The sequence below is a fragment of the Melospiza georgiana genome, chromosome 12, assembly GCF_028018845.1.
Source record: "Melospiza georgiana isolate bMelGeo1 chromosome 12, bMelGeo1.pri, whole genome shotgun sequence".
In the NCBI taxonomy this organism is placed as follows: Eukaryota; Metazoa; Chordata; class Aves; order Passeriformes; family Passerellidae; genus Melospiza; species Melospiza georgiana.
Genome location: NC_080441.1, coordinates 15480457 through 15505902, shown reverse-complemented (window position 1 = coordinate 15505902; position 25446 = coordinate 15480457). Strand labels below are relative to the sequence as shown.

Below are 25446 nucleotides of genomic sequence, written 5' to 3'. Positions count from 1 at the left end.
AAAATGGCGTGCCTATGTATTTGAGAAAGACATAAAAAAAGATCTGAAGTTCCCAGAAGTACACGCCATTTTAAAAGAACGATTGCCACATGCGTCCATCGCTGTAATAAACATACCAACTTTACAACTTTCACAAAAGTTTTAGAGTTTTTGTTTGCTTCTGCAAATCATATGTACTTAGAGATGTATATATGTGTATGTATATGTATATAGTTTAAATAGCTATATACTTAAGAATTCTATGTCAATGATTTAATAAAACCGCGTCAGGACACACGGGCTGAGGCGCTGTCTCCCCCGGTGCCCCTCACCTGCCGCTCCGCCAGCCCTGGCTGCCCGCGGCGCCTCTCTCGGGGCTCCTGCCGTCCGCGGCCGCTGCCCCGCTCGCTGCCCGCCGTGCCCCGGCCCCGCTGCCCGCACGGTCCCGCCATTCTCGGTGCCGGGGCCCCGGGGCCGGCTCGGGCTCGGGCTCGGGCCCCGCCGCCGCTCCCGCCATGGCGCTCGAACGGCCCGCGCCCTTCCGGGGCACCGCGCATGCGCACACGGGCCGGCCCAGCGCCCCGCCCGCCCCGCGGCACCGGCAGCGCGGAAATTCCGCCTACTCCTACACAAAGTATCCATTGCTGCCCAAACCGCTGCTCAAAACGGTACACAACGGAAGAGTAAAGGCCAGCAAGGTATTTTTTCTGACAGCACCACAAAACGTGACACACCGGTCAAATCAAACTGGCAAACCAAAGCTTTATTTTTTTTTTTTTTAAAGTCTTTGCTACAGTACCTAGGACTGCACCCCTATACATAATTAACAATCATTCCTGAAAGATCTGTATTTGGCACCAGTTTGTGTTCACCTCAAACACCTGTGGGAAGGATTAATTTCAAATCAAATTTGGTTTTTTAACAGAATAGGAGCTGCCATCATGAAGCCAATTAGCTGAATTATTGGAGAAGCTTAAAAAACAAAACAAAACAAAAAAACAAAAGTCCTTATCTTAACCAACACATTACAGAGAGAGCTCCAAAACAGAGGTCAAACATTAAAAGGCTGATATAGGCTCAAGTGGTTTATAAAACCTATAAAAAAAGACTACACCAGCACATACGCCCTTTCAGTCCACGCAGTTTAGAAATTAACACAGGGAGCAACTCGCTAGCTGGAAATCTTGTCATGGGAGAACCACATATATACCAACAGGAGTACCCAAAATCAAATGTTAAAACGCTCCAATTCCCAATCCACGTAAAAGGAGAGAGGTTTGTAGGAAGATTAAATCAATCCATGATATCATCAACTGGTTGGGCAGTTCAAACTTCCCCCAGCAACCACTTTGTCACTCATACACACAGGCTCACATGTACACGGCTCAATCCCATTCAAATTCCTCATGGAATAAAAGGATCCCAGGCTCTATTGAGTCTTTCCCTATCATGCAAGAAATAAGTCTGGCTGTGCTTTAATCACCATCATGTATTACTTCAGCCACAGAGTACCAGGCAGATTAAGTAGAAATGCACAGTTTTTAGCTGATCATCTCTGCACAGGTGTTGGAGAGGCTCAGTTCCTGGAGGGTTTGGAGGGCAGGCCCAGTGTGTCTCTGTTCATGCAGACTCGCTGGCCTCCACGGCTTTGATCATGTGGTCGGGTTTGTTGCCCGCAGCGTAGTGATCCCACATCTGCAGGTAGAGCCGCTCCAGGTCCATCGTGTACTGCTTCGTGTTGAACAGAGGGCTGGATATCCTCTGCTTCCACACTTTGCCACGGATTTTTTTCAGGCTACAAAAGAGAGTTAAAGCAGTCATGAGATGTTCCAGACAATACATCATACTGTTTACCTCTGAAACCTGCTGTTTTCAGCTAACCCAGAACTGCCTGTACAACTGTTTCACAAACACCTGCTCCCCACCTCCACCAAATTCTTGTTCTATCTCCTCTCATTTCTGATACAGACCAGCACAATTACTTCAAATCAGAAGAGCTGCAACATCAACTTGCTGCGTTATCTGTAAGGCAGTAAACACTTTACAGCATGATTTTAATTTGAAGTGACAAACTGCTTAATCTTCTATTTAAAAAGAATAAAACTGTATTGCACTTTTGCATATAAGCAGTTTCTTCAGAATTGTTACTCAATTAGGAGTGCTGTTAAGTTACCATAAAAGCAGAAGCTGACTTCACTGCAACACAAGACACCTCCAGACAAGGACTGCCCAGCTATTTTACATATAAAATATCTGCAGGATTAAAACTACTGATGCCTCAGCACTGTGCCCAAATACTCTGCATTCTTGATGCTCCCACATTCCAGAGTCCAAGTTTGCTTACTATTCCAGGTCAGTTCCCAGTTTCACAGCAATATCCTCATACTCCTGTCTGCTTTTTGCAATGAGCTCAAGACAACCCAGGCAAGTGAGCTGTGAGGCAGCAACTCGTGAGGCCAGAGTCTCGCCTGAAGAAAAGAAAATAAAAGGCACATCAAAACCAACAAAAACAACCAGGAATGAGTCTGTCAAGTAACTTATCACACAGGAGCTAGGAGCTACTGTCTACAAAAGGCCTTCTGCCTCTACAAAAGGCACAGTTTGATGTGTTTGCTGTTACTAAAAAATTACTAATATTCCAAGCCATGTATTCAATGTAGGTTCCCTGCTGCACTACCTGGCATAGTGACCATTGGAGTCCCAGCCCAGAGCACATCCATGCCAGTTGTGTGCCCATTGCAAAGGGGAGTGTCCAGACAAACATCAGCCAACTGCCCTCTCCTCACATGCTCTTCTTTGGGGGCAACAGGTGAAAAGATGATTCGGTTTTGGGCAAGGCCCAAGTTTTGTGCGTACTGCTGGATATTGGGCTCTCCTACAGCTGGGAAACGTAGCAGCCACAGCACACTGTTGGGAACTCTTTTAAGGATCTGTAACAAAAACAAGAAGAAAATACAGGAAGTTCAGAGAAGAATATTTACTTTTCTAAACAAGAAACTGCCACATACTAAAATGAAGTGGACGGCATCATCATTCTTTGAGGTATAGAGCAGAAATTAAAGAGATCATCATTATGAATGAGATCACTGGGATTGCATTTCTGATCCCACTGAAAGAGACAGCAACTCTGAGCAACAGTGTACAGAGCAGTTCCTTAAGAGAGTAAGTACTGAAGTTTATGATCTCATTTATTTATAGCCCTGTACTATGGAATATAAAGAAAAATTACCCTCAATTAGCTCTCAGCAATACACTGTTGTCTGTAAACTGGGACCTGATAGAAATGTTCTCCACTCAGATTTATCAATGTACCAATTGCCAAGGCCAGTTATAACTCATTTGCAAAGACTAAGGAAATCCAAAATTATTTCACAATGGAGAACCAGCATACTTAAGCTATCCCAAACATAAATTTTCACTGGCTAGATACACAGATATAATTGGAAATACATCTAAAACCCTCTATATGCTACTAACACTAAGCCCTGCAATATGAACACTTTAAGTATTCAAATGGCTCAAGGTCAATGTTTTCCACAGAGAAGTTAACTTGCATGAAGTTTCTGCTAACCAACTTTGCCAGAAGTCTGACCTTAGATTTCCTGCTGGATACAGATACTCACATTAGCCCACATCTGCAAGGTGGAAGGATCAATCTTATAGAGCTGATTGAAGTTACAGTACACAACAGCATCCTCTGGTAGGCCGTACTGAGAACGGGTAGTGACAATTATAGTCCGTGGAACTTCTTCACCAGTTGCTGCTTTGTTGTTTATCTAAAATAAAATTAAAAAAAAAAAAAAAAGCTATTGAAACACTGAAACTGCAGGAAACAAGACTATGCCCTGTGGAATTGTCCTGAGACACATTTGTTAGCATAACAAATTACTGTAAGTACATCTTTGGTTTTATGATACAAAACAAAATTGTCTACTTACCCATAGCAAGAATTTAACTGGTATGTGTACACGTTTGTGGATGCCACAATGTTGCAACCACCAAGGCAAAAAACACTGGGCATTTTCATGCCCTTCCTATATCTCCCCGAAATTCCAAGTAACTGGAATAATTGGAAAGAAGAATCATATAAAGAGGCATTACACATGGAATTCTATCCTCCTTAAGGTCACGTAATTTCCTTGAGACCAAAAATGAAATTAAAACTGAAAGACAGAATAAAAAGGTATTTAGAAAGCAAAGCTGGGGTTTGGTTTGTTTGGATTTTTGTGGTTTATTTTTGGGTGGGTTTTTTGGGTGTGTTTTTCTTTTTTAAGATAGAACACAGTAAGCACAGAACAGATAATCAATAGAGGCAGACTCGTATGTAACTGATAGGACTGTAAGGAACCAGTTGACAAAGAAAATAATGAAAATAAGAAGAGTTAATGACAAACTTTTGAAAAAGCCTTCAAAAAAATAGGAATATTCTAACAAAAAGGAGCAGAGGATGAAGTTGGAATAATCAAGTTACCATGCAAGAGTCTTAAGGATTAGTAAAATGGAAGCAGGATTTTTAATTAATGACAAGCTATGATGGGATCAAAATCAGATAAACAGAGAGGCCAACACAGCTACTTAGAGCCTTTTTCTGTATATATGTGTATTTTTACCTACATAGGCATTAAAAATTTAGACAGTAGCATTGCAGCCAGCCACTGATGACACACTTGATGTGAATGACAATGACTCACTGTCACTGACTGTTAGTAGATGCACAACAGAAGTTGGTAAATATGCTACTAACAGGTCACTGAGACCTCAAAAACACAGTGATCAGTTCTTGCTGACCTATGCCCAAAAGTAGCTGATGTCAGCACAAAGAAGTGCTATGTTAATGTCACTGAAAGACAGAAATCCTGTTTTAGACGTGCACAGACAGAGGTGAGAATCTTTCATCTCAGTGGTGGAGTGTTAAGAATTCTCTATGATTCTCAGATGACAACTTCAGAAAAATTGCTAACAGCCTTACTGACCAGGCTAAGAGAAACTATGACCAACTCAAAGAAAAGTCTCAGTTGTGAAGAAAAGAATTCAAAAATAAACCAAGCTATGAGGTTATGAACAGAGCAGTGGTAATAAAAGGTATCAAAATGATGTAAAAGAGGTTCCTGAAGAACTGTAAACTGAGTAAAATTCACAAGATACCGAGTGATGCTAATGTCAGAATATGGCATTTCTAAAAGGAAAAAACTGTTCTGCAGTGGAAAAGTTAAATACCAGTAACTGTCACTAAAATCCCATGAACTGTTAAGCACTGAGAGGTGCTAATATAGTGTAAAATTCTGAAAGATGTAAGGAGATGAATAAATGTTGTTGAAATACAGTGGAATAACTCTGCCTCTATCCTATTACTCAGCAATTTTTTTTCTAACAGAAAAACACAACTGACACTGAGTAACAGGTCACAAATCTTGGTAGGCTGCAGGCAATAGGGAAATCTTGCCTTCAAATTCAGAACAAGCAAATATCTTCTTTATGCAACAAGAAAGAATTTCTTTGGACTTTAGATACCTCTAGATACAATTCCTCTATCTTTGGGGGGGAAGATCATCTTCCAGTACATCTGTGGCTTATAATGAGCTTCCTTCAGTATGACAACTAAAGGAATCAACATGACAGAAAACACATTTGCTTGGAGGTTTTTCTTCATTGTTATGTTAAAACACACATATATAACATAAATGCCAGTGTCTTGAAGTGCCTCACCTGAGTAGTTGCTAATCCATTACTGATGTTGAAGCCATTGATAGTAATCTGAATTTGCCCACGGTTTATCATCTCAATCACAGCCTCTGCAATGGTGTTCATAGGGATCACTGGCATGCTGAGGGCGGCATTGCCATCGGCGTTGTCACAGCTGTCAGGACACTTCATCTGAGATAAATCACACAGGGATCAGAGGGAGTTCTACCTTCAGTCCCCAGGATTGTACACAAACAAGAGCAACTCTCACCTTAACGATCTTGACATCAGGAAGGCTGTCCAGGAATGCCTTCAAGTCAATGCCATTCAAAACAATCCTGTTATCATAAATATGGCCATTGGACTTGAAATCAATCACTGCTTTTTTCTGTCAAAAGAAAAGATTTCAAGAAGTTACAAGACCCCTTACCAATACTATACCGAGTGCCATTTCATAGATACCTATGGAAAACACCTACTTTTCTTGCCCTATCTTCCAACGTACCTTCAGATGGGGGAACATGTTGGCATGGTCTCCAATAAAGAAAGTGTTTGGCATGTAAGCTAATTTCTCTGAATACTGCTCAGCCACCTCAACTGGTGAAGTTTCTTTGTCTGTGATGATATAATCCATGAACAATGCCCCACTGGTTCCAGGATATCCTAGCCACATTGCCTAAAAAACAAGAAAGCAAAGCTTCAGTTCCATGTGCATTGCAAAAATAAAGGCAGTTAAAAATCAATTTTAACGTACATTTGCCACATACAGGTTCAAGTTCCTTTTTCTGCTTTACCAACTGAAGATCAACCCCTAATTCTAAACTTTCCATACCAAGACAGTGAACAGCTCAAATATGCTCTAAAATTGATCTCTCAAGCAAATTTTCCCCACAATGTGCAGCTTGAAGCCGACCATCAGTGATTACAGCTTCTCTCACCTGAGACAACTCCTGTAGTCTAGAATGACTCTGATTAAGGTTCCTCTCATTCTCTTCCCATAGGCATTTTAGAAAATCCTTAGTCAAAAAATCCCTCCAAAAAACCTCTGACACTGATTCTGGCTTACTAAGAGCCCTGTAACTCAGTTACCTGAATAGGTGCTGGTCTCAGGGCAAACAATTCATTTCGGGCTCCTTTGGTGTAGCCATTCATGTTAATGAGAATGTGAATCCCGTCCTGATGGATGCGGTCTGCTGCTTTTCCATTACATGGTATCTAAGAATAAATAAATAAACACATAATTTTTAGTTTTCAGTCTCCCAGCAATAAATGTGGTTAGTCATCAGTGTAACAATGGATAGATGCCAACTGCATAATTTAATTTAAGTGAGACTTAGATCTTGTTAATTCTGGTTTTACAGAAGTGTAACTCCTCAATGCAGCAGTAGAGCTGAGTAGCAGTAAAACAAAAGCTAAAGGCCAGAAACTGAGGTTATAGAAACCAGAAATCCCTCCCCCACACCCAGTCCTCTAAAGCTAATTAGTATTAAAGCTCACATAGGGCAAGTGGCATGTTCACAAACTAAGGTAGTACAGAAGATCAAAATGAAGATAAAGAATAAGATCAGTTAACTACACTACAGAGCTTTGCCTTGACTTCTGTGTATACTGAAATCCTGGTCAGTTTTCACACTGAACCTAAGACAAGCTTAAATCTATTTGCATTGTGACATCTTGACTTCTCCATGACATTTAAATATGACTTATCTTGAGACTTTATGTGAGAGTTATTAAATATTGATGTTACTTTTTAATAATCAGAGGTCACAAGATAACCATCACATCTGAAGTAGGGCATAATGCCAATACAACTACAAATTTCAAATTCTCGAGACTAACATCAGCCTAATTCAAGAAATAATTGCAACTAAGAATCTCAAACCACAGATTCATCTCTTTCTTTATTTAGAAAAATTTAGGTTTGCTAGAAGGTCAATGCATAAAACAAGCTCACCTGAGATAAGTCAATGAAATGATTTGCTTCAGCCATCACTTTTACACGGAAGTTTGTCCCATCATCAGGACTCAGGGCATAACAGAATACCTAAAATAAGAGGCACCAAAAATGAGTATCTGTGACAACTTGTCCGTAAAATAACTGTGCTATATTGTGATTTTAAATTACGTCTAGTTTCACAGAAATCATAGTTTTTTACATGGCATTTACCAGTTGAGAATGAAGCCAAGAAAGAGGCATTGAGCCATTTTTTGACACATTTGAACCAGGCTTAGCTCTGTGCCAGAGAATGGCCCTGCATCCTGTACAGACATATATCCAATCTTCTCATGAGTGCAAGGCAAAGTAACCTTAACAGACAGATCTGCATAAGAATTAGATGTCTAAGATGTCTTTAAGTCAACTCTGACTTTGTAATTAGTGAGAATCATAACTATGAATCAGGTTGAATAGGCAAGCCAAGCCTCAGGGAAGCTTTTTAACAGTGACTGGTTCTCCTAAGTAGGAAACCACAAGTGTATCTGAAAACAGCACTTCATATTGGTAAAGGAGGATGATTTGGGCTGAAGAACTCATCAACCCATAAAAAAAACCAACCTCAGAAGCAAAAATTTGCTCTTTCCTGATTTAATTGCTTGCACCAAGGGAAAAAAAAAAGTGCCACTTATAGGCATATTTAGAGCTTTAAGCATGCCATTTTTATTTTTACCTCGAATTTGTCTGGGTTATGCATGCCTGGAATTGACTGCATTAGGTGTGAGGTTGGATGGTTTCCAAAATCAGAGCTCACGTAGCCAATACGAAGTCGACCTTCACTGGCCTTCAAATCCTTGGGATGCTCATATGGTGGCTTGTGAAGAACATTAATCTGCCAAGAAAACACACAAGTGTTTAAAAACCCAGGAATTAAAATCTAAACAAAGGGACAAAACCCCCCTAGGAGTTTGCAGAATTAACCTTATCCCACATTCAAGCAGGCAGTCATGGACATCTGCTGTTCCAAACCTGTGTGCTCTACGTATTCCACTGGAGCCAAGTGCAGTGCCCACACACTGTGTCACAAGATGTGATGTCTCTGCTCTCACACAAATACAGACACCACTAGCACATTTCTGCTTTTCTAACAGTTTCAGTATTCCACCTCAATTATTAAATATCCTGATACCACACCATGATCCTCAGGAAGTTCTCAAACCACAAGTCACTGGTAACCAGAACAGCATTGCTGTAAGCCACCACAGTGTTTGTTCTGTTCTTTGCTTTCCACCTTGCCAAGGCATCAGCTTGCAACCACTATCTCTGACAGTATTATCAGGCTACTCAGACAAGTCACTGTGACAAAGTGTTACCTTCCATTAGTTAACTGGACCCTCCCACCAGCTGACAGCACATTTTTAATTATAAATGGCACCTGCACAAGTAGTCTGTCTCAAAACTCACAAGCACTAATAGCTATGAACATCACATCCCACCTCTTCACATGTCAGTGACTCAGAAAGCTTACAAAGGCTAATACTGACAAATCTGAGTATTCGATTTTGAGCAGGAACACACAAAGCCTCAAACAACAACTGGCCTGTACAGAACTTCCTACCTTGTCCAAACAGAGATTTCCATGTCTCTCAGCAATTGCCTTCCTAAAACTGTGAGATAGAGGATACAGCATGCTATGATGTGGGTGTACAGAAGGCAGTCTGTTTTTCTCCAGCTGATCAGCTACAATGCTAACCAGCTTCTTCATTCTTTCATCATAGTCTGTCCAGTCACAGACAATCTATAAAGAAGGAAAAACAAAGATTATGACAACAGCTTCCCCCAGCCTGTATCAGTTATTTCAGAGGTTGAGATTAACGTTTCTTCCAAAAATGGAAGTGACGACTTCTGTAATTACTGTTAATGACTGTAAAATCTTATCTTCTGATTTAAAAATGAAGTCTTTCAAAGCCTCATCTTCCTCACCTGCAAACAGTGGGCCAAGTTGCAATAGGCATCTGGGAAATCAGGTTTCAGTTTCAGAGCAGTACGGTAAGAGGCAATGGCTTCTGGTATATTCCCTGAATCCTGTGAAGATACAGAAATGAGTCAGCAGGTAAAAATATCCTCAGGGTAACTACTCACAGTGCCCCACCACACTCTTCTAAGAGTGAATCATTCCCATGTGCTACCTTGTGAATCGAGGCCAGGTTGCTGTGGGCATCAGCAAAAGCTGGGTTTATCTGAATGGCACGGGTGTAGCACTGCAGAGCTCCCTGAACATCCTGCATCTCCTTCAAAGTGTTTCCCATATTAGAATAAGCATCTGCAAATGTGGGGCTGATTCTGAAAAATAAAGATTATATATCATGAACAAGAAAAGCTCCTCCTCTGATGAGAAAACATGTTCATATGCAGACTTTTCCATTTGAAGAGCAACTATGGAAATTACAACACATGACTAAATCATCTCCTGTACAAATCCAGGCACCTTCCCATAAGGAAAGGCCGGGACTCCTACAGGGAGTATCCATTTACCTAATAGCCTCTTTGTAATGCATCAGAGCTTCCTGTAACTTTCCCTGCTGTTGCAGAACGCTTGCTAAGTTCGAATGCGCTGCAGCAAACTCTGGAAACACCTGGAAGAAAAAGAAGTTGACTCTGTCTCAAACATCACAGCAAAAACAGTTATGCATTTATTATTGTATATTCTTACTTTTTTTTAGAGAAAGGGGAAGACAACCTCTGTCCTATTACACATTCCCATGCAGAACCACCCACCTCTCCCCCTCACACCCAACTGTACCTCAAGAGCCTTCCGATAAAGACGCACAGCTTCCTCAATATTGCCCTGCTCCCGCTTGATGTTTGCCAGATTGTTGAGTGAGTCTGCATGAGTGGGACAAAGTCGAAGGGCTGTGTTGTAGCATTCTTCTGCTTCTACCACCTTCAAAAAAAGGGGCACTGTTAATATTGTAACATTTATTGTAAAAGCATTGTTTATGAAAAGTCATTATACAAGCACTTTTAAAAGGTTCAAGATGGAGATTTCCTGAATTATTCTTCCTTTTAAGTGAGGTTAACATCCATCTTAACAACTTGCTCAACAACTTAACAAATTGGTGACAGCTGGTATCTATTAAAAAAGCATTCACTGTAATTTTAAGAAGAAAGAAGTGCTCCTTACACTGCCTTTCTCCTTCAAGGCATTGGCCAAGTTGCAGTAGGCATCAGGGAAGTGGGGCTGCAGCTCAATGGCCCTCCTGTAGGTGTCTATGGCCAGGTCTATCAGGCCCTGCTCATAGTACACACAGGCAAGGTTGCCGTGCACAACTGCGTGATTCGGGCTCAGACTCAAGGCTCGCAGGTAAGCTGCCACAGCTCTGGAACAAAATAAAGGAAAAAAGAGGTAAACAATCATCAAATAAAAAAGGTAAACAATCATCCAGAGAGCAGGAATTATTTACCTTGGTACAGTGTATACTGAACAACATTAGGTCTTCTGGAAAACAAGGAAAGCTTTTGGGTTCTTTTTTTTAACACTTGTCATTACTAGGAAAAACCCCTCTTTTTCCTTACCCCATTTTTTGCCAGTTTATTATTCAATTTTAACAAGATAAACAGTATCACATTACATCTTTATTCTCACCACTAACCATTAGTTAGACTTAAATCACTTTGTTCAAAAGTGAAATCTTTCATTATATGCTCCTATAGCACAATATAAATGGCTGATATATTTAAATCAAATTTCTAGGAAAACGATATATCTGTAAGTAAATCTTTAAAAGGTGATACAAAATCTGAAATTATAGAAAAACATGCCTCCGTTTGGTCCTCTAATTCATGATATAATCTGACATCACTGAGTCATTTAGACTGTGTGCAATGCAGATAATTAACCTGTTCCCTGCAAGCTTTTATTAAATCTGGGGCCACAAACCACAGCTATCAGAAATTAAAACCCAATTAACAGATGCAATATGCTACACTGCATATAAACAACACAGCCTGGATCTTTTCCCAGAAACAGAAGACTCACATATCAGATTAGAGGTCTCAGAACAGGTTAGTTCAACAACACAGCAACACTACTGCAACCCAAGGCAATAACATCAGGCAGACATGTCAGAAATACAGAATATTCAATCACACGTTTAGTTGAATTCCAGCATTCCAGTGTGTCTCACATAGAAGGGAAATTTTTGAAGAGACACACTTGCAAATTACGTTCTGAATCACTTAATAAAAACAGAGAAATCTAGCATTTAGGTCCTCCTTGTGCATCTTATTTTCACCCTCTGAGCCCTAATTTCAAATCTATTTTTATCAGAAACTCTTGGCTTTGACAATGCATTAAGTACAAGAAAGCAACATGAATGAATACGTATCACTGGAATTTTTTATTTTTATTTAAATAGACCAGTAGCCTGGTCTGTCTGCACTTCAAAGCCATTTGCTTGCTAAGCTTAGACTTGAAGTCTTTGCTACCCCTGCCCATAGACAATTTACAGAAAGAACACAATCTGTATCTTGATATATCTGACAAGCCACAGAGAGCAACAGTACTGATCTGCTTACCTGTCAAATATCCTTGCCTCCTTCAGAACATTTCCCAGATTGATATAAGCATCCAAAAAATTTGGGTCAAGTGTTACAGCCTGAAAATAGTTTTGAAGTAGAAGTTTTGAGCATTAAACACAAACGTATTTTCTATGAAACTGAGTTGTTTGCAGCTTTTTAAAAATTTGATAAATATAATCTGTAAGTTTTTAAGACTTTATCAATAATCCAGTAAGGAAGGAAAACATAGAAACCAACCACAGAGCAAAGTTATTTATCTGTAGAAGTGACAGCATGTACTACCTTCAAATTTATTTGTTTGCTTACCTACTGAGTTGCAACTACTGCAGAATAAAATTTTAAGCATTTATTTCACATTAGGCTGATCACACTTAACACTCCTGTCTACTGATGCTACGTTGTCTTTAGCTTGTTTTTAGAGAAGAAACCATAAAAAACCCTTATCTGTATCCTTTACCTACTGCAAAGTAAGACAGAATTTTAAAGCTTTACCAGTGCAGGAAATCAGGCTGTTCACAAGATCAAGGAAATAGCAAATACATCACATGTGAAGGGAAAATTGAGTAGCCATTTAACTACAACATCTTTGCTCCCTTCAAAACTAATAAAATGCAAAAAAATCTCTTAAAACCGATGATGTTACAGAAGCTGCAGCATAAAGCTACATATGAGTATTTGACAAGCTCCACTCTTACAGTCTTATGGGAATTATTAATTCCATATTAAAATGCTTCATCTATCATGGACTAGACACAGATTCAAAAAAAATCTTGAGCAGCTAGGCTTTTTTCTGTATATTTAAAGCCATGAGTTTCAGGAAGAAACTGTTGCCACATCTTAAATTCAACTTTAGGGTACTCTAGAAACTTCAGAGATGAGGACAAAATTAATTATGATGCCAATTAGACACTAAATGGAGGGTCTCAGACAACTCTTAATGACACTAATCTAGGGAAATATGAACAGTGAAAAATAACCACGGAGAAGAGGAATTAATGTGTCACTTAAAACTGTTCTTCTCAATTACTCAAAGGACAGTAATACCTGAAACAAAAATCACAGTGCAAAATTATTTCAGCACCAAGTTGATTCTTTCTCTCACACACAACACATGCAAAACATTATCATCAAATCAGGTTTTTAAAAAATTTAGTACAGGAAAGGGCTGAAGAAGAATTTAATTAATTTTCTCATATTTGACATGTGTGAAGTCCTAGGGGAGTTCTAAGTGTCTCTCTCTAGTACCATATAGGCAGTTTGAAACATCAGCAAGTTTAAAAAAACAATTAACAGGATCATATAAAGTTCTCCACTACCAAAATATTTATCACCTGCAAGCACACAACTGCATGTACATTTAAATCTAGCAGTGAAGCTGACTCCCTTAGGTAGTTACCTTTTCAAAGTGATGAATTGCAAGCCAAATTTCTCCTTGGGCATTGAAAACACAGCCAAGATTACTCCAAGCCACTGCAAAGTTTGGTTGAGTCTCAATTGCTTTTAAGTAACACGCCTTGGAATAGTTAAAGAAGAGAGATACAAGGGAAGGGGAATATTTGTAAAAAGAAAAAAATGAGAAAAAATAATTGTTAGTATGCCTTCTCTAACCAGCCAAAAGTGACCCTGCAGTATAGGCTAGCTTGCGCCAAAACTAATGCGCTGCAAACTGTTGTTGATCCTGCGCCAGCGCAAACCAAAACCCAGGTGCAAGCCCACCATTTTTCAGTTATGCTGGCAACAGATTAACATTCCTTCAGACATCAGATTGCCACAAAAATCATCTTAGAATTCAAGTAGTTCACCAGAACATCTGCCACCTTAAAGTGTGTAAAAATAAAAAAATTACCGCGTAAAACCAACTTTACTCTGGAACAAAACTTTCAAATATTCTAAATCTGATAGAAATTAGTTTTAAAAAAAATCATAAAAGCAAAAAAAAAAAACTACTGAAAAAGATAAAAGTTTAAAGTGTGCTTGTCAAATGAGATGACACACCCCATCCACATCTTGTTCCCCAGTTTCTTCAAATACAATTCAACCTCTCCTGCAGCTTCAAAACCTCAAATGACAGGATTGCATGAAGGTTTAGGTCCCTGTAATGCAAGCGCAAGAAATCGCTGCGCATCCTACCCAGCACGGCGCCACGCTATCGCTGCGAACTGCTTGGCTCTAGTGATTGCCCCAAGGTGCAGTGAACAGCCAACCAGAATCATTAATCTACCAGACAGGCCCACACAAAACTCGCATGTTAAATTTGATGTCTGGACTCTGGAAATGCGTTACAAGCCAATTTTGGTTCAAAAGGCTGCAGCCTGGAGCTCGGGCAGTCGCCCGATCAGAGATTAATCATCGAGTCAACCGTTCACGGGGGCTTGAATCGCACGCAATGCGCGTTACCGCTGCGCAGCCTTTGCGCTACTGCAGGATCACAGCGCATCATCAGAAGAGCAGAACGCTGCAATCCAAACAAAGAAGAAAAAAGGAAAAAAATGAACAACCGGAAGAGTTAGAAGCTTTTACTATTAACTATCTCCAATTATTTCTTTAAAAAATATTTTAATTTACTTTTACTTTATTTCTTTGAAAGAATTTGTGGCTAATAGTATAAAATATTCTTACATTACTTGCTTGTAATTAAATATTTTAAGCTGTTTCTGAAGCCACAAGACAGAAGATTCAGGCATGGAGGCAAATGGTTTTGCTGTGGCAGTTACAAACCCGTTACCATATTTCTCATCATGTGACTTTTCGGTGCGTTCCTTGCTGGAAGAGGAGGAGGAGGTGTGTGTCTGCCCTAGATCCAGGCCTCGAGCTCCCTTCAGCGAGGCACCTTACGCATGGAATAGGAGGTTTCACCCACCTGAAACCTTCTAAATACAATATCAGTGGTGAAAAACCAAAAACAAGAGAGAAAATAAAACAAGATCATTAGTAAGAGTTCAACAAAGCAATTGCATTTTTTTGGATATGTCTTAACACATGGGAATGAGGATAATCTGTCTGTAACAAGGGAGACATGCAGAAGGGAGAGGGTTAATCGGGCAATTGCATACAGCAGGGACTTTTTTTTTTTTTGGAAGAAAGGCTCTGAAACATCTACAAAGAAATTAAATTTTAGTTCAAACTGTAAGGAATCTGCTGGCTTGATCTTTCAAATGGACTGATAACCAAAGAAACACATTGCAATTTACTCGAGATGTTTTTCCTCGTTTATTAAGTTCTCACAAAACGGAATAACACTTTCAAACTAGGTGTCTCCAGAGCTCTGAAACAAAGAAGTCAGCAACCTAAGGCAGGCGCAGTGTCTTGGCCTATACCAGTCACACTAAAGCTGCAGTGAAGTGCAATTCATGTTAGCTGTCCGCTTGGTGGGCTGAGAACCAAGTGTCTCAAAGACCATTCAATTCCGAATGCCGCTACACAATTGTTTTCAACCTGGATCCGACCAAATCAATCAGGCTGCTCTAGGGTGGTACACGCATCCAAGTTGTTCATGAGAAACAAAGCAATGTTGAATTTTGATCCTGCTGTCCCCGTTACCCCACAAAGATGCCCACCCTCCCCAGCTGGTGCTGCAGCCAAACAGACAGCTACGCTGTTCATACACTCCACTTTGAGCATGCGCGTGGGGCTTGGAGCGACAGCCGTGGAGCCCAGAGCGGCTCTGCTCTCTCCACACTCCTCACCCCGGCAGCGCGGACGCGTAAGGTGGCTTGTAACAAGACAATTTCTTTCTGCAATCCCAATTTTAACGTGCCAAGAATTTGAAACTCATCTTGGTGTTCGAATTGTCGGTTTAGGAAACGCACGACTGCTAGAAGCCACCTTTCCACTACAGCAAGTTTTCTTTTGATCAGTTCATTTACCAAACAAACCAGCTTTGTCCTTCTGATTTCTTTATTTTGGGGGAGGGGAGAGGGAAGACATGAAGAAAAGATATTGGGGATGGGGGTGGGAGGGTGGTGTGTGTCGCATACTGCAGCTATTATTTACTAGCCTTTCTTCCACTATCAAGGGAAGGGAAAAGTTAAAAGAATAAAAATCTTTAAAAGCCAATATTACAAGGTAACATTTGGAAAGTTTCTTCTCCACTTACAAGCCACAAAGGACTTTAGAAGAGCAGCCTTTTCAATAGCACCTGCATCGTACAGGGATCTCGAGCTAACCACAGGCTCTCTGCTTGGCAGCAGCAGGCAAGCCTCAGATCTGAAGGATTGTTACTTATTTCCAGATGAAAGCATGATGGAGCCCCTGCCCAATACTTCAGAATGGTATCAGATAGTCTAGTTCAGCAGCAAGGCTTGATAACTTTCCATTTCTTGACTTAAACCAACTTTTTAAACATGGACATGCCATAGCTTGCCCTGCAACTACTCTGGGGTGTTTCAGTGCCTTCAGTTTTCAGAAGTTTCTCGGACTGTCTGTTGATCAACGCAGATTTGAAGACTTGGTGCAAAGTTCAAGTTTTCAAAACACTGATGTTTACATGTATTCTACCCAACACCTACCTTGGCTTCTTCCAAGCGACCCAGGGCTTTGAGCAGGTTCCCCAGGTCACTACGAACACAGTACAAGTCCTGAAAAATCAAAATCACACCATCAGCTTTAGGACTTCACACTCCCCACAGGTCTTCACAGAGAACTTGCAAGGAACAACCCAGTCCTCTAAAGCTTAATTTAGATTCTTAATAAATAAATCACAAATGGAAATTATTTTTGATGTAAGATTACAAACAATAAATAATCTGAGCAAATTTAGTACTGGAAAAGTACAACTGTAAAGAACTAACAAGAAGTAGTACTTAATACAATTCCTTTTATACAGAAATAAAAAACTGAAAATAAATGCCCTCCCCGGCACCTTAAGTCCTTTTGCCACATGTAAGCATTTCAAGCCCCTTTTTTTTTAAACCACAATGGCAAACCTGCACTCTTAAGATACACCATTGCCATTATGGCTTTTAAATAAGATATATAAAGTGATTTTGCTGCCTGTATTCCTAAAGAAGTTTTCTTCCCTGTTTTGCCCACTAATCCATCCCTTTCCAACAGCTTTACCCCATGTTCTTGTTGTTTCATTCGTCTGAAATGAAAGCACAATCTGCAACAGCATGATCCAGCAGTAAAGACCAGAGAAAATGTAGACATTTTGCCAACACTAATGAAAGGATTTACTAACCTAAACAAAATTCAACTCCTGCAAAAAAACCCCACCATCTCACATTATTCTAACCAGTGCATCCACAAGTCACACCACCTGGCATATTAAGTTAGACAAGTTCACACTGGCTTAAGAACACAGAGAAATAAGGTTCAGTAAGTCTCTTGTTGAACTCGGTTTGCTTTTCCTACAGAAAAAGGATTTATGCCCATGGAACCAATGCTGCACTTGAAGTTCTTTTTATCAAAATGTTTGACCAAAGAGCAAGCAAATACCTTTATCACACTGAGCAATACTATACAAATTTAATGAACATGATGGAAAATAAACAGAGGACAGCAGTCTGCTTACTAAAAATGTCAATTTGAAACAGTTACAACCAAAAATCCATACACCAGATCAATCAATCTTATAGGAGTCACTCACAGACAGTCAGTTTCAGCCTATAAAACCTAAATGATGCTCCTGCAAACCAGCCCACAATGGAAATCTAACTCGGTATACAGCAGAAATTTACCAAGGCAACGCTCATCGCCATCAAATTTCTGACTTTGTGATAAAGTAACACCTGGTGATTTTCCAAGATCTCACATTCAAGTCTAAGCATCAATTCTCTCACTGTAGTACTACCTTAAAGCACATAAAGCTAAATATGGGGGCATTCACTGAAGCTTCTGCCTTCAGAAGAGAAAAACCAAACCTTGCTTACCTTTTATTTAAAAAGTTAAGTATGTTCCATTTGGAGAAAAGCAACCAACCAGCAGCCCTTACTGCAATACACAATTTATTGTGGCAAAAGCCTCTCAAAGATCCTTAAAAATAGTATTAACTGCTTAATTAAGTTTATGGTATACAAGTTGGAAGGGTTATCTATTTTTCATGCTTTGAATGCTGCTACCTTTGTGTCTTAAGGCAGTAATAAAGAATGGACTTTCATAAAATAAAGCATTACTTACAGGATTGTACTGAAGGGCAGACACATATGCCTGTACTGCTCCTTCCATATCACCTGCAGCTACGAGTGCAGCAGCCAAATTGATATATCCATCAATGAAATCAGGTTTGAGGCGCAGTGCATGTCTGTAATGCTCAATTGCTTCCTGCAGCTGTCCACGCTCCTTGTACACATTGCCTAGGTTTGAATAGGCTTCAGCCAACAGTGGGTTCTGTTTGATTGCCAAAGTGCTGAAGTGAGCAGACCTGGAGAAAGCAGACCAGTCAGCAAATAAAAAACCATGACCCAAAGACAAACCAAAACCACCCAAACAAACCCACCCTTGACATTCAGTGTTTGTCTGTTTATCTAGTCACTCTAGTGAACATTCATGCTTAGGTGAGCCAAACACACAGACAGCAAATCTGGACTTACAGAGCTGTCCTGTATCTTTATCCACCCACTTTAAACTCTGATTGCCCTGGTTCCCATTTTAGGTTGTGCTGAACAAAGACAGCTCTCATTTAGTCAGAAGGGTTCAAGTTGCCTCACCAAACCTGAGCTCAATACATTTGGAAAAAACACTACAGGAATCCCTCTTCAACATCTGTATGCGTTAGGCAATGTTGATATTCTTTTCAAGCAGCAGGACATGACTAACATGTAAAATTCTGCTGTATCCCCACTCACTCTATTTTCCCATATCTGAACTACTATGACTTCAATCAGAAGACTATATAAAACAAACTTAAGTCAAAAGTTCTTACTTGCTTCACCAACAAACATGAATTTACAGCTAGAACAAGTGAAATTCAAAATGCTAGAGGCACAGAGAGCAAGATCAGGAACAGGCAAGCAGAAAGAACAAAGAAACAACTTTCAGATCACAGAACTTCTTTAACTAAACATGTTGTTGTGCAGGAAAGTTTTACAATTCAAAGAAAAAACCCCAAACCCTTAGACTGTAGGTGGAATGAACATTAAAGAAGTAAATCCTGCCAGTACACACCAATGTGGCTGATGTTCCAATGTTAATTAACATGTTCAATATCAAAATAACACACCAATAATGGCAAGGCCTCCTGTCTGTTGTAAAGCTGACGAGTCCAAGCAGAACTCCAGAGGGAAGAAGCAGCCTACCTGTCGAGTCGGCGGCACTGGAAGTGAATGGATGACAGTAACAAAAGCACACCAGTGTTATCAGGCTCCTGCCTCCAGAGCTGCATGCAGTGCCTCTCTGCTGCTTCAAAGTCTCCTGCCTGATACTCACGATGAGCCAACTCCGCTAACCCTTGGAAGGAAAGCATACGTTTCGTTGGTTCTGGAGAATCACCAAAACATTTAAAGGGGGAAAACAAAAAGTTAGATGATGGGAACAAAACAAAAAACAAAACAAAACAAAACAATGAGAAATAAAATGTACATAACTAATGGATAAAAATGTTTGAAATGATATGGAACACTACAGCAGGTGACAGCTGGGATTCTAAGATCTTATCTGTACCAGTCCGTGACTCCATCAGCTAATAATAACAAAAATGCAGACTGTAACGACTGTGAATATTTGCAATTTAATAATTTCCATTATTCTGAAAGAGACTCCTGTCATGATATGATATTTTAGTTCCTAACAGTGGAAGTGCTGCTAACAGAACAATGACTCTCCTCACTCCTCCCCACAACTGAAAATCCTATGCTTTGCTAAGTAAAAAAAGTTCTAACAATTTAATAGGGAAATGAAGGACAAGAGACAAAGACTTTAATAAAGGACTTGAACAGAAGAAAATTTTGCTGTGCAGGTAGTGAAAACTCTTAAAAAAAGGCAAAAAAAGCACAATGGGTAACATTCATTGAATCCTGAATACTCCTATATTTCCTCTGAGGAGTCAAAATCCCTTCACAGAAAAAAAAAATGGTCGTGGAACAACAATATCTGATGAAAGACAAACACACACTTCAATGATTATGCAACTGGCCTACAGGAGGAACCATTAAACAGACAGGGTACAGGAAAGGAGTTACAGCTCCTGGAGGCTTAGCTGGAACAGGAGTGACAAAACAGTTTTAGTATTTAATACCCAACTGTGGAGAATGAAATACTTAAATGAAACACCACCTGTTTTAGGCAAAACAACCAGAAGTGAGAGAAGTAAAATTTCTTACAAATAAGCAAGTGCAACTTGGAAAAACCCACAACCATTCATCCTAGAAAAAAGTGCTGGCCTTCAAATTCTGCCTTTATACCAACAACTCTTACTATTACAATGTTTGATTACTGCAAGTATCTCTCATCTTTCCTCCTGTACTCTGCAGCTCCTTCATTCCATTCATTATACATTTCCCACCTCATCCTACAGCTTTAAAATTTGGAATCTAAGTGAAACAGTTAAACCTTTCCTAATACAAGAAAGCAGCTCAATAGCTGAGCCTACATTTTTGTAGTGAGGTAGTACAAAAGTTCATGCTTTTGTGAGAACTTTAAAGACAGCCAAAATAATCATAAAGACATTAGGTGCAGATTTACTACCCAGTGTTTATTTTATGAAATTGGGATTGATGCAATTTATTTAAATTACTTTCAAATTTGGGGTTTTAGCACCAGTAGGTTTTAATACAAGACTGCAAGTCCTGTATAAGTACAGTAGTTTTTCCAGATACTGTACAGTCTCTGTCAGTGCTATAAACTGTTTCACAGTAAATTGGAACTACCACTGCCACTCTCTTTTTCAGATAATTCACAAATTAGTAACCAAGCAGCCTTATCCAGATTAGATTCCTGGTTTTCCAACCTGACTAAGGGCAAAGTGGACTTCACGATCTGATTAAACCGACTGGCAAAGATAAAAAGGTACAACCTTTATTCAACATGAGAAAGTTGAACTGTGGTTGGAAACCACACCACTAATAAATGGTGCTGACAGCAATACTGGGCACCAGCAGACTGCTCCTCACCGGGCCCCTGTGCTGTTAACACGTTCTGCCCTTCTGGCATTTCCAACTTCTGCTGATGGCACAGAGAAAGCAGAGAGAGGAAGAGCATGTCTCATGGACTCAATTTCCTCCGCAAGTACATTTCAATTGTTTCAGTAAATTTCAAAGAGAAAAAAAAAACACCCCAAAACATAACAACCCAGAAGTTTACACTTCAAGGCGTATGACGGCAGGGAAAGAGACTTTCAGTCACTATTTCAAGGCTACATTTTGCCTAGAGCAAGAAGTCAAACTGAAGTTGTAACTTCCAGGCCAAGAGAGCAGGCGGTGCAGATTTAATACCTGGGAATGGGAACTACTAACAAAAGCAACAAAAGAAGAAACACTGACACTTTCTTTCATTCATCAAGTGTCTCTGTTTACAAAACAAGCCACCCTTTGTCTCCAGAGAAAAGGCAAACAGTGTAAAATTGCCAGTCATTTACCTCCAAGCATTTATTTTACAAACGATTGTGCAGAAGTTCACTGAAATGCAGGAAGTGGACAGCCACATCAGGAAGCCCAGAATGAGTGAAACTTTTTAATACAAACTTGGCTGGAAGTTATGCAGTGCAAAATATCCGTAAGACAGCCCATGAATGGATGCTCACTGAATCAATTTGTAAAGAAAATAACTGCAGTGAGGAGTCACAGCCAGGAAAATCCCTTTTCGTGTCTTGCATAAATTAATTTCTCTACCTCGGCTAATTTGTGCTGCATGCTTCGACTACGACCTTGGAAAAGTCTAGTACAGTGCTGTGACAATGACCTTCCCCGAGGCTTCCAGACAATACGAGCGAAACAAAAAGCTGCACAGAACCATCAGAAAGGCGCCCAAGGCCATTTTCCCCCGACAAATGCCATCCTAAGCGCTTGCAATACACTCATGCCCAACCTTGCGCTCAGACACCACCTAGTTCCAGGCAGAAGCAGTGGTTACCTCCAGCTGGGAGGTGCTGGATAGCACAGGACTCCCTCCCAGCGTGCACGTGGCTCGTTTTACCCGCAGGGATCCAGGCTACAAGAGGATGCTGCAGCCTCGCTGGCCACACACACAGTTCTAGCTGAGAAAGTACCAAACACCGTGCTGCAGCTCATTTCTGTATCATTACCGATTCTCTTTAGATCCCTATCTCCGCACTCCTATCCCGTCTCTTTCTCTAAAAGTCCTCCTTTTCCTTCCGCTTTTCCCAAGCATCATTTCAGCTCTTCCTGCCCCTCTGGTTACAGAAATCCCCAAGATCTGGGGCATAAAGCTGTACTGTCCTTTCATCCTTTCAGTAAGCACAAGACTTCTTCCTCTTGCTCTACAGAGAAAGTCAGATTTCTCCTCCATTCCTCAAGTTCCTAAATTTAGGGCAGGATCTTTCCTTGATACAACACGCTATCTTACTGTTCAGAAAAGCGCTGTAGTGTCCAGCTATGCCACAGAATCACAGAACGGTCTGGGCTGGAACGGACCTTAAAGACAATCTCGTTCCAATTCCACTGCTATGGGCAGGGACACCTTCCATTCGACCAGGCTGCCGAAAAAAAACTCCTGTCTAAGTGCAGCGAGCGATTCTGGGCAAACCAACACACATTTTGGGTCAGGCTTTTCGCCTACTTCGCCCTCTAACGCAGTCACCTGATAGTCTGATAAATATAGCAGCGAGCCCGCCGCACTCACACCTCCCCGGCAGCGGCCCGGGGCTGCCCACGGGCAGCGCCCACCGGAGCGCGCCCAGCACCGCGCTCGGGCCCGGGGCGCCCGGAGCCCCACAAAGGCGGCGGGGGCACCCCCGCCCTACCGCGTCTGGAAACTTCCGCCGGGCGCGGGCCCGGCCAGCAAGGAGCGGCCCCGGGGGCGAGGGCACGGCCCGGCCCCCGCTGTCCCCGGCCAGCCCGTCCCCGGGGGCGCCGCAGCGCACGGTACCTGTGCTGTCCGCCACGTTCCCCACGGAGGTCGCCATCGGGGCGGGGGCCGGGGAGGCTGTGGCGGCGACGGCAGAAGGTGTGCTCGGGCCGGGCCGGGCCGAGCTGCCCGCGGTCGCGGCGCGCTGAGGCGGCGCTCCCGAAATGGCGGCGGCGGCGGTACCGAATGGCCGCGGCCGGAACTATCTCCGCGGAAAAGAGTCCGGGCGGCGCCGGGCGGCGCTGCCACACGGCGGGCGGAGGGACCCGCTGGAATCGGCGCGTTATCAGAACAAAGTTATCCTTCCGCGCGCAGCGCTGCGCCAAAGGCGGCGGGACTGCGCATGCGCCGCCACCTCCCGGTACCTCCGCACGTGGCTCCGCGGAACCGCCGCTCACCGGGACAGCGGAGCCCGAACAGCGGAGCTCAGATAGCGGGACTGAGGAGCTGAAATAGCGGGACTGAGGAGCTCAAATAGCGGGACTGAGGAGCTCAAATAGCGGGACTGAGGAGCTCAAATAGCGGGACTGAGGAGCTCGGACACCGGAGCTCAGATAGCGGGACAGAAGAGCTCAGTCACGGGCCAGCGGAGCTCAGTCACCGGGACAGCGGAGCTCACTGGGACACCACAGCTCACCGAGACAGTGCAGCTCAGTCACAGGGACAGCAGAGCTCAGGCTCAGCGTGTACCCGCACAGAGGAACGGCAGCAAAGGCGGCTGTATTCCCATTCCTGCTTTATTTCCATGAGTGCTCTCAGCCAGGACTCCATACGGAACCCCGGGGTCTGCAGCAGCTTCCCCAGGGCACTGACAATTAGCAGTGTCCGCTGAACCCTGAGCCTTCCTAAAGGCTCGCATTACCAAAGTCTGGTTTCTGGAGGTAGTTGCAACTTATAGAAAAAGTTGGGCAGCTGTTTTTGAAGTATTGGTAGTTGTTAGGCAATTCCCAGAACCACTCAGGGGTCAGACACTGTATTTGTGGTCCCAGAGAAAAAACTCCCCTTTATGAAATGAAAATTGCCTTACAGTTGTACATCAACAGCAAGTATTTCATTCTGAGCAAGATTTTTTTCCTGACAGACATGCATGTATCCAACAGGCCAGTATTTCTGAGAAATTACTTTACATCAATGAAGACTGAAGAACAAACCATACAAACCTGTATCTGAATTCTGGAACCAGTACAGGCTACAACAAGCCAAGGCTTCAGCAGGACACGCTTGTCTAAAGCTTATTTTTCACCGTTTACTCATTCATATAACATGTTTTATAATCAATTAAAATAATAAAAAAAAAATCTTAGCGACATAGCCCACACTACACTGAAATTGGGACAAGAGAAATTCAGGAGCCAAGAGTGGCTCAGAATGACCATCATCTCAGGGAAGGGACTTCATTCATCTGAGTCCAGGTCACTGTCTCCTGCAATGGAGTGAAAGTCCTCACTGTCCTCCTCATCCTCAGACAGATGGACCTGACTTAACACGCTTGGCCCCGAGCGCTGCTGCTCTTCCTCCTCCTCCTCTTCGGAGATCTCATAGCCTCCAATGCTGCTGAAACTCGTGTCTCTTGTGTTGGACTTTGGGTCTGGTTCCTCATAGCTGCCATAACTAGAAGAAAGAAGAAAATAATTTCAAATGAGCTGCTGATACCAGCAATTCTGTATTTAACTGCTGTAAGAGTTGGCTTGAAGTCCTGTGAACACCAGGACTGTGTATTTCAATTCTGTCACTGGCCAGCTTTTAAAAACAGAAACTAAAGAAAAAACAGTTCTCCAGTGAAACAATTCCACTATCTTCACTCCACTCTGATACACTCCAGGCAGGAAAAACTGATTGCTCCAAGAGCTTCTGTCACCTTCAGTGCAGCCAGAAAGTGCAGGAGTGTTTTCAGTCCATTCTCATCCTCTCTACAAATTCCTGATGACTCTTGTCAAGATCCTGGGCTGGAATACCAGCCCAGCTACCTGTCAGCTCTGATGCCTGTGACTTATGAGACAATGTCAATATTTGCACCAAGAAACTGAATTCTACAAGTAGAAGAAGAACAGACAATCAAATACTTATACTCTACAGAATGCCCAGAGAAGGGAGAGTAGATTGCTGTTCTCTCAAATGCAAAAAAAAAATAAAGCTGATATTGTTGTATTTAATTTTCTAATAATTGAACACCTACCAAAATACAGGATGTGCATATTCCTATACTTCTGGACTTCAACTGAGCAGTTGAATTTCAAGTGAGGACATGCTTGTTCTTAGAGGGGGGAAAAATGTTTATCCTGTAAATCACTTTTTAACTTCAAAGTCATCTT

The 25446-nt window shown here is 41.6% G+C and overlaps 2 protein-coding genes across 3 annotated transcripts in view; both read right to left on the bottom strand.

Moving 5' to 3' along the window:
• Window positions 1-716: 716 nt before the first annotated feature.
• On the bottom strand, window positions 717-23310 carry OGT (O-linked N-acetylglucosamine (GlcNAc) transferase). Its single transcript, XM_058032380.1, has 22 exons — window positions 23156-23310; window positions 19411-19561; window positions 18293-18536; window positions 16684-16752; window positions 13572-13688; window positions 12173-12252; window positions 10779-10974; window positions 10398-10538; window positions 10130-10230; window positions 9784-9937; window positions 9578-9679; window positions 9213-9392; window positions 8328-8486; window positions 7616-7705; window positions 6751-6876; window positions 6167-6337; window positions 5933-6049; window positions 5686-5853; window positions 3603-3755; window positions 2657-2909; window positions 2324-2447; window positions 717-1774 (listed from the first exon to the last, which is right to left on the bottom strand). Exons 1-22 carry the CDS (start codon window positions 23190-23192, stop codon window positions 1600-1602), a joined length of 3108 nt encoding a protein of 1035 aa, XP_057888363.1. The 5' UTR covers window positions 23193-23310; the 3' UTR covers window positions 717-1599.
• An 800-nt stretch (window positions 23311-24110) lies between these two features.
• TAF1 (TATA-box binding protein associated factor 1) overlaps window positions 24111-25446 on the bottom strand; it is a 30009-nt gene continuing 28673 nt past the window's right edge. For both annotated transcript variants that reach the window (XM_058032597.1, XM_058032598.1), the window contains one exon: window positions 24111-24745. In XM_058032597.1, the coding sequence (XP_057888580.1) occupies window positions 24529-24745 (217 nt within the window). In that variant the 3' untranslated portion in view covers window positions 24111-24528. The remainder of the gene's footprint in view (window positions 24746-25446) is intronic.

Excerpts from the sequence above, each read along its gene's own strand:
- OGT (XM_058032380.1), bottom strand. The coding sequence starts at position 23,192 with ATGGCGACCTCCGTGGGGAACGTGGCGGACAGCACAG. Across the intron at positions 9,938-10,129 it reads CATTACAAAGAGGCTATTAG|AATCAGCCCCACATTTGCAG; the intron begins GTAAATGGATAC and ends TTTATTTTTCAG. Across the intron at positions 6,338-6,750 it reads TGAGACCAGCACCTATTCAG|GCAATGTGGCTAGGATATCC; the intron begins GTAACTGAGTTA and ends CTTGTTTTTTAG.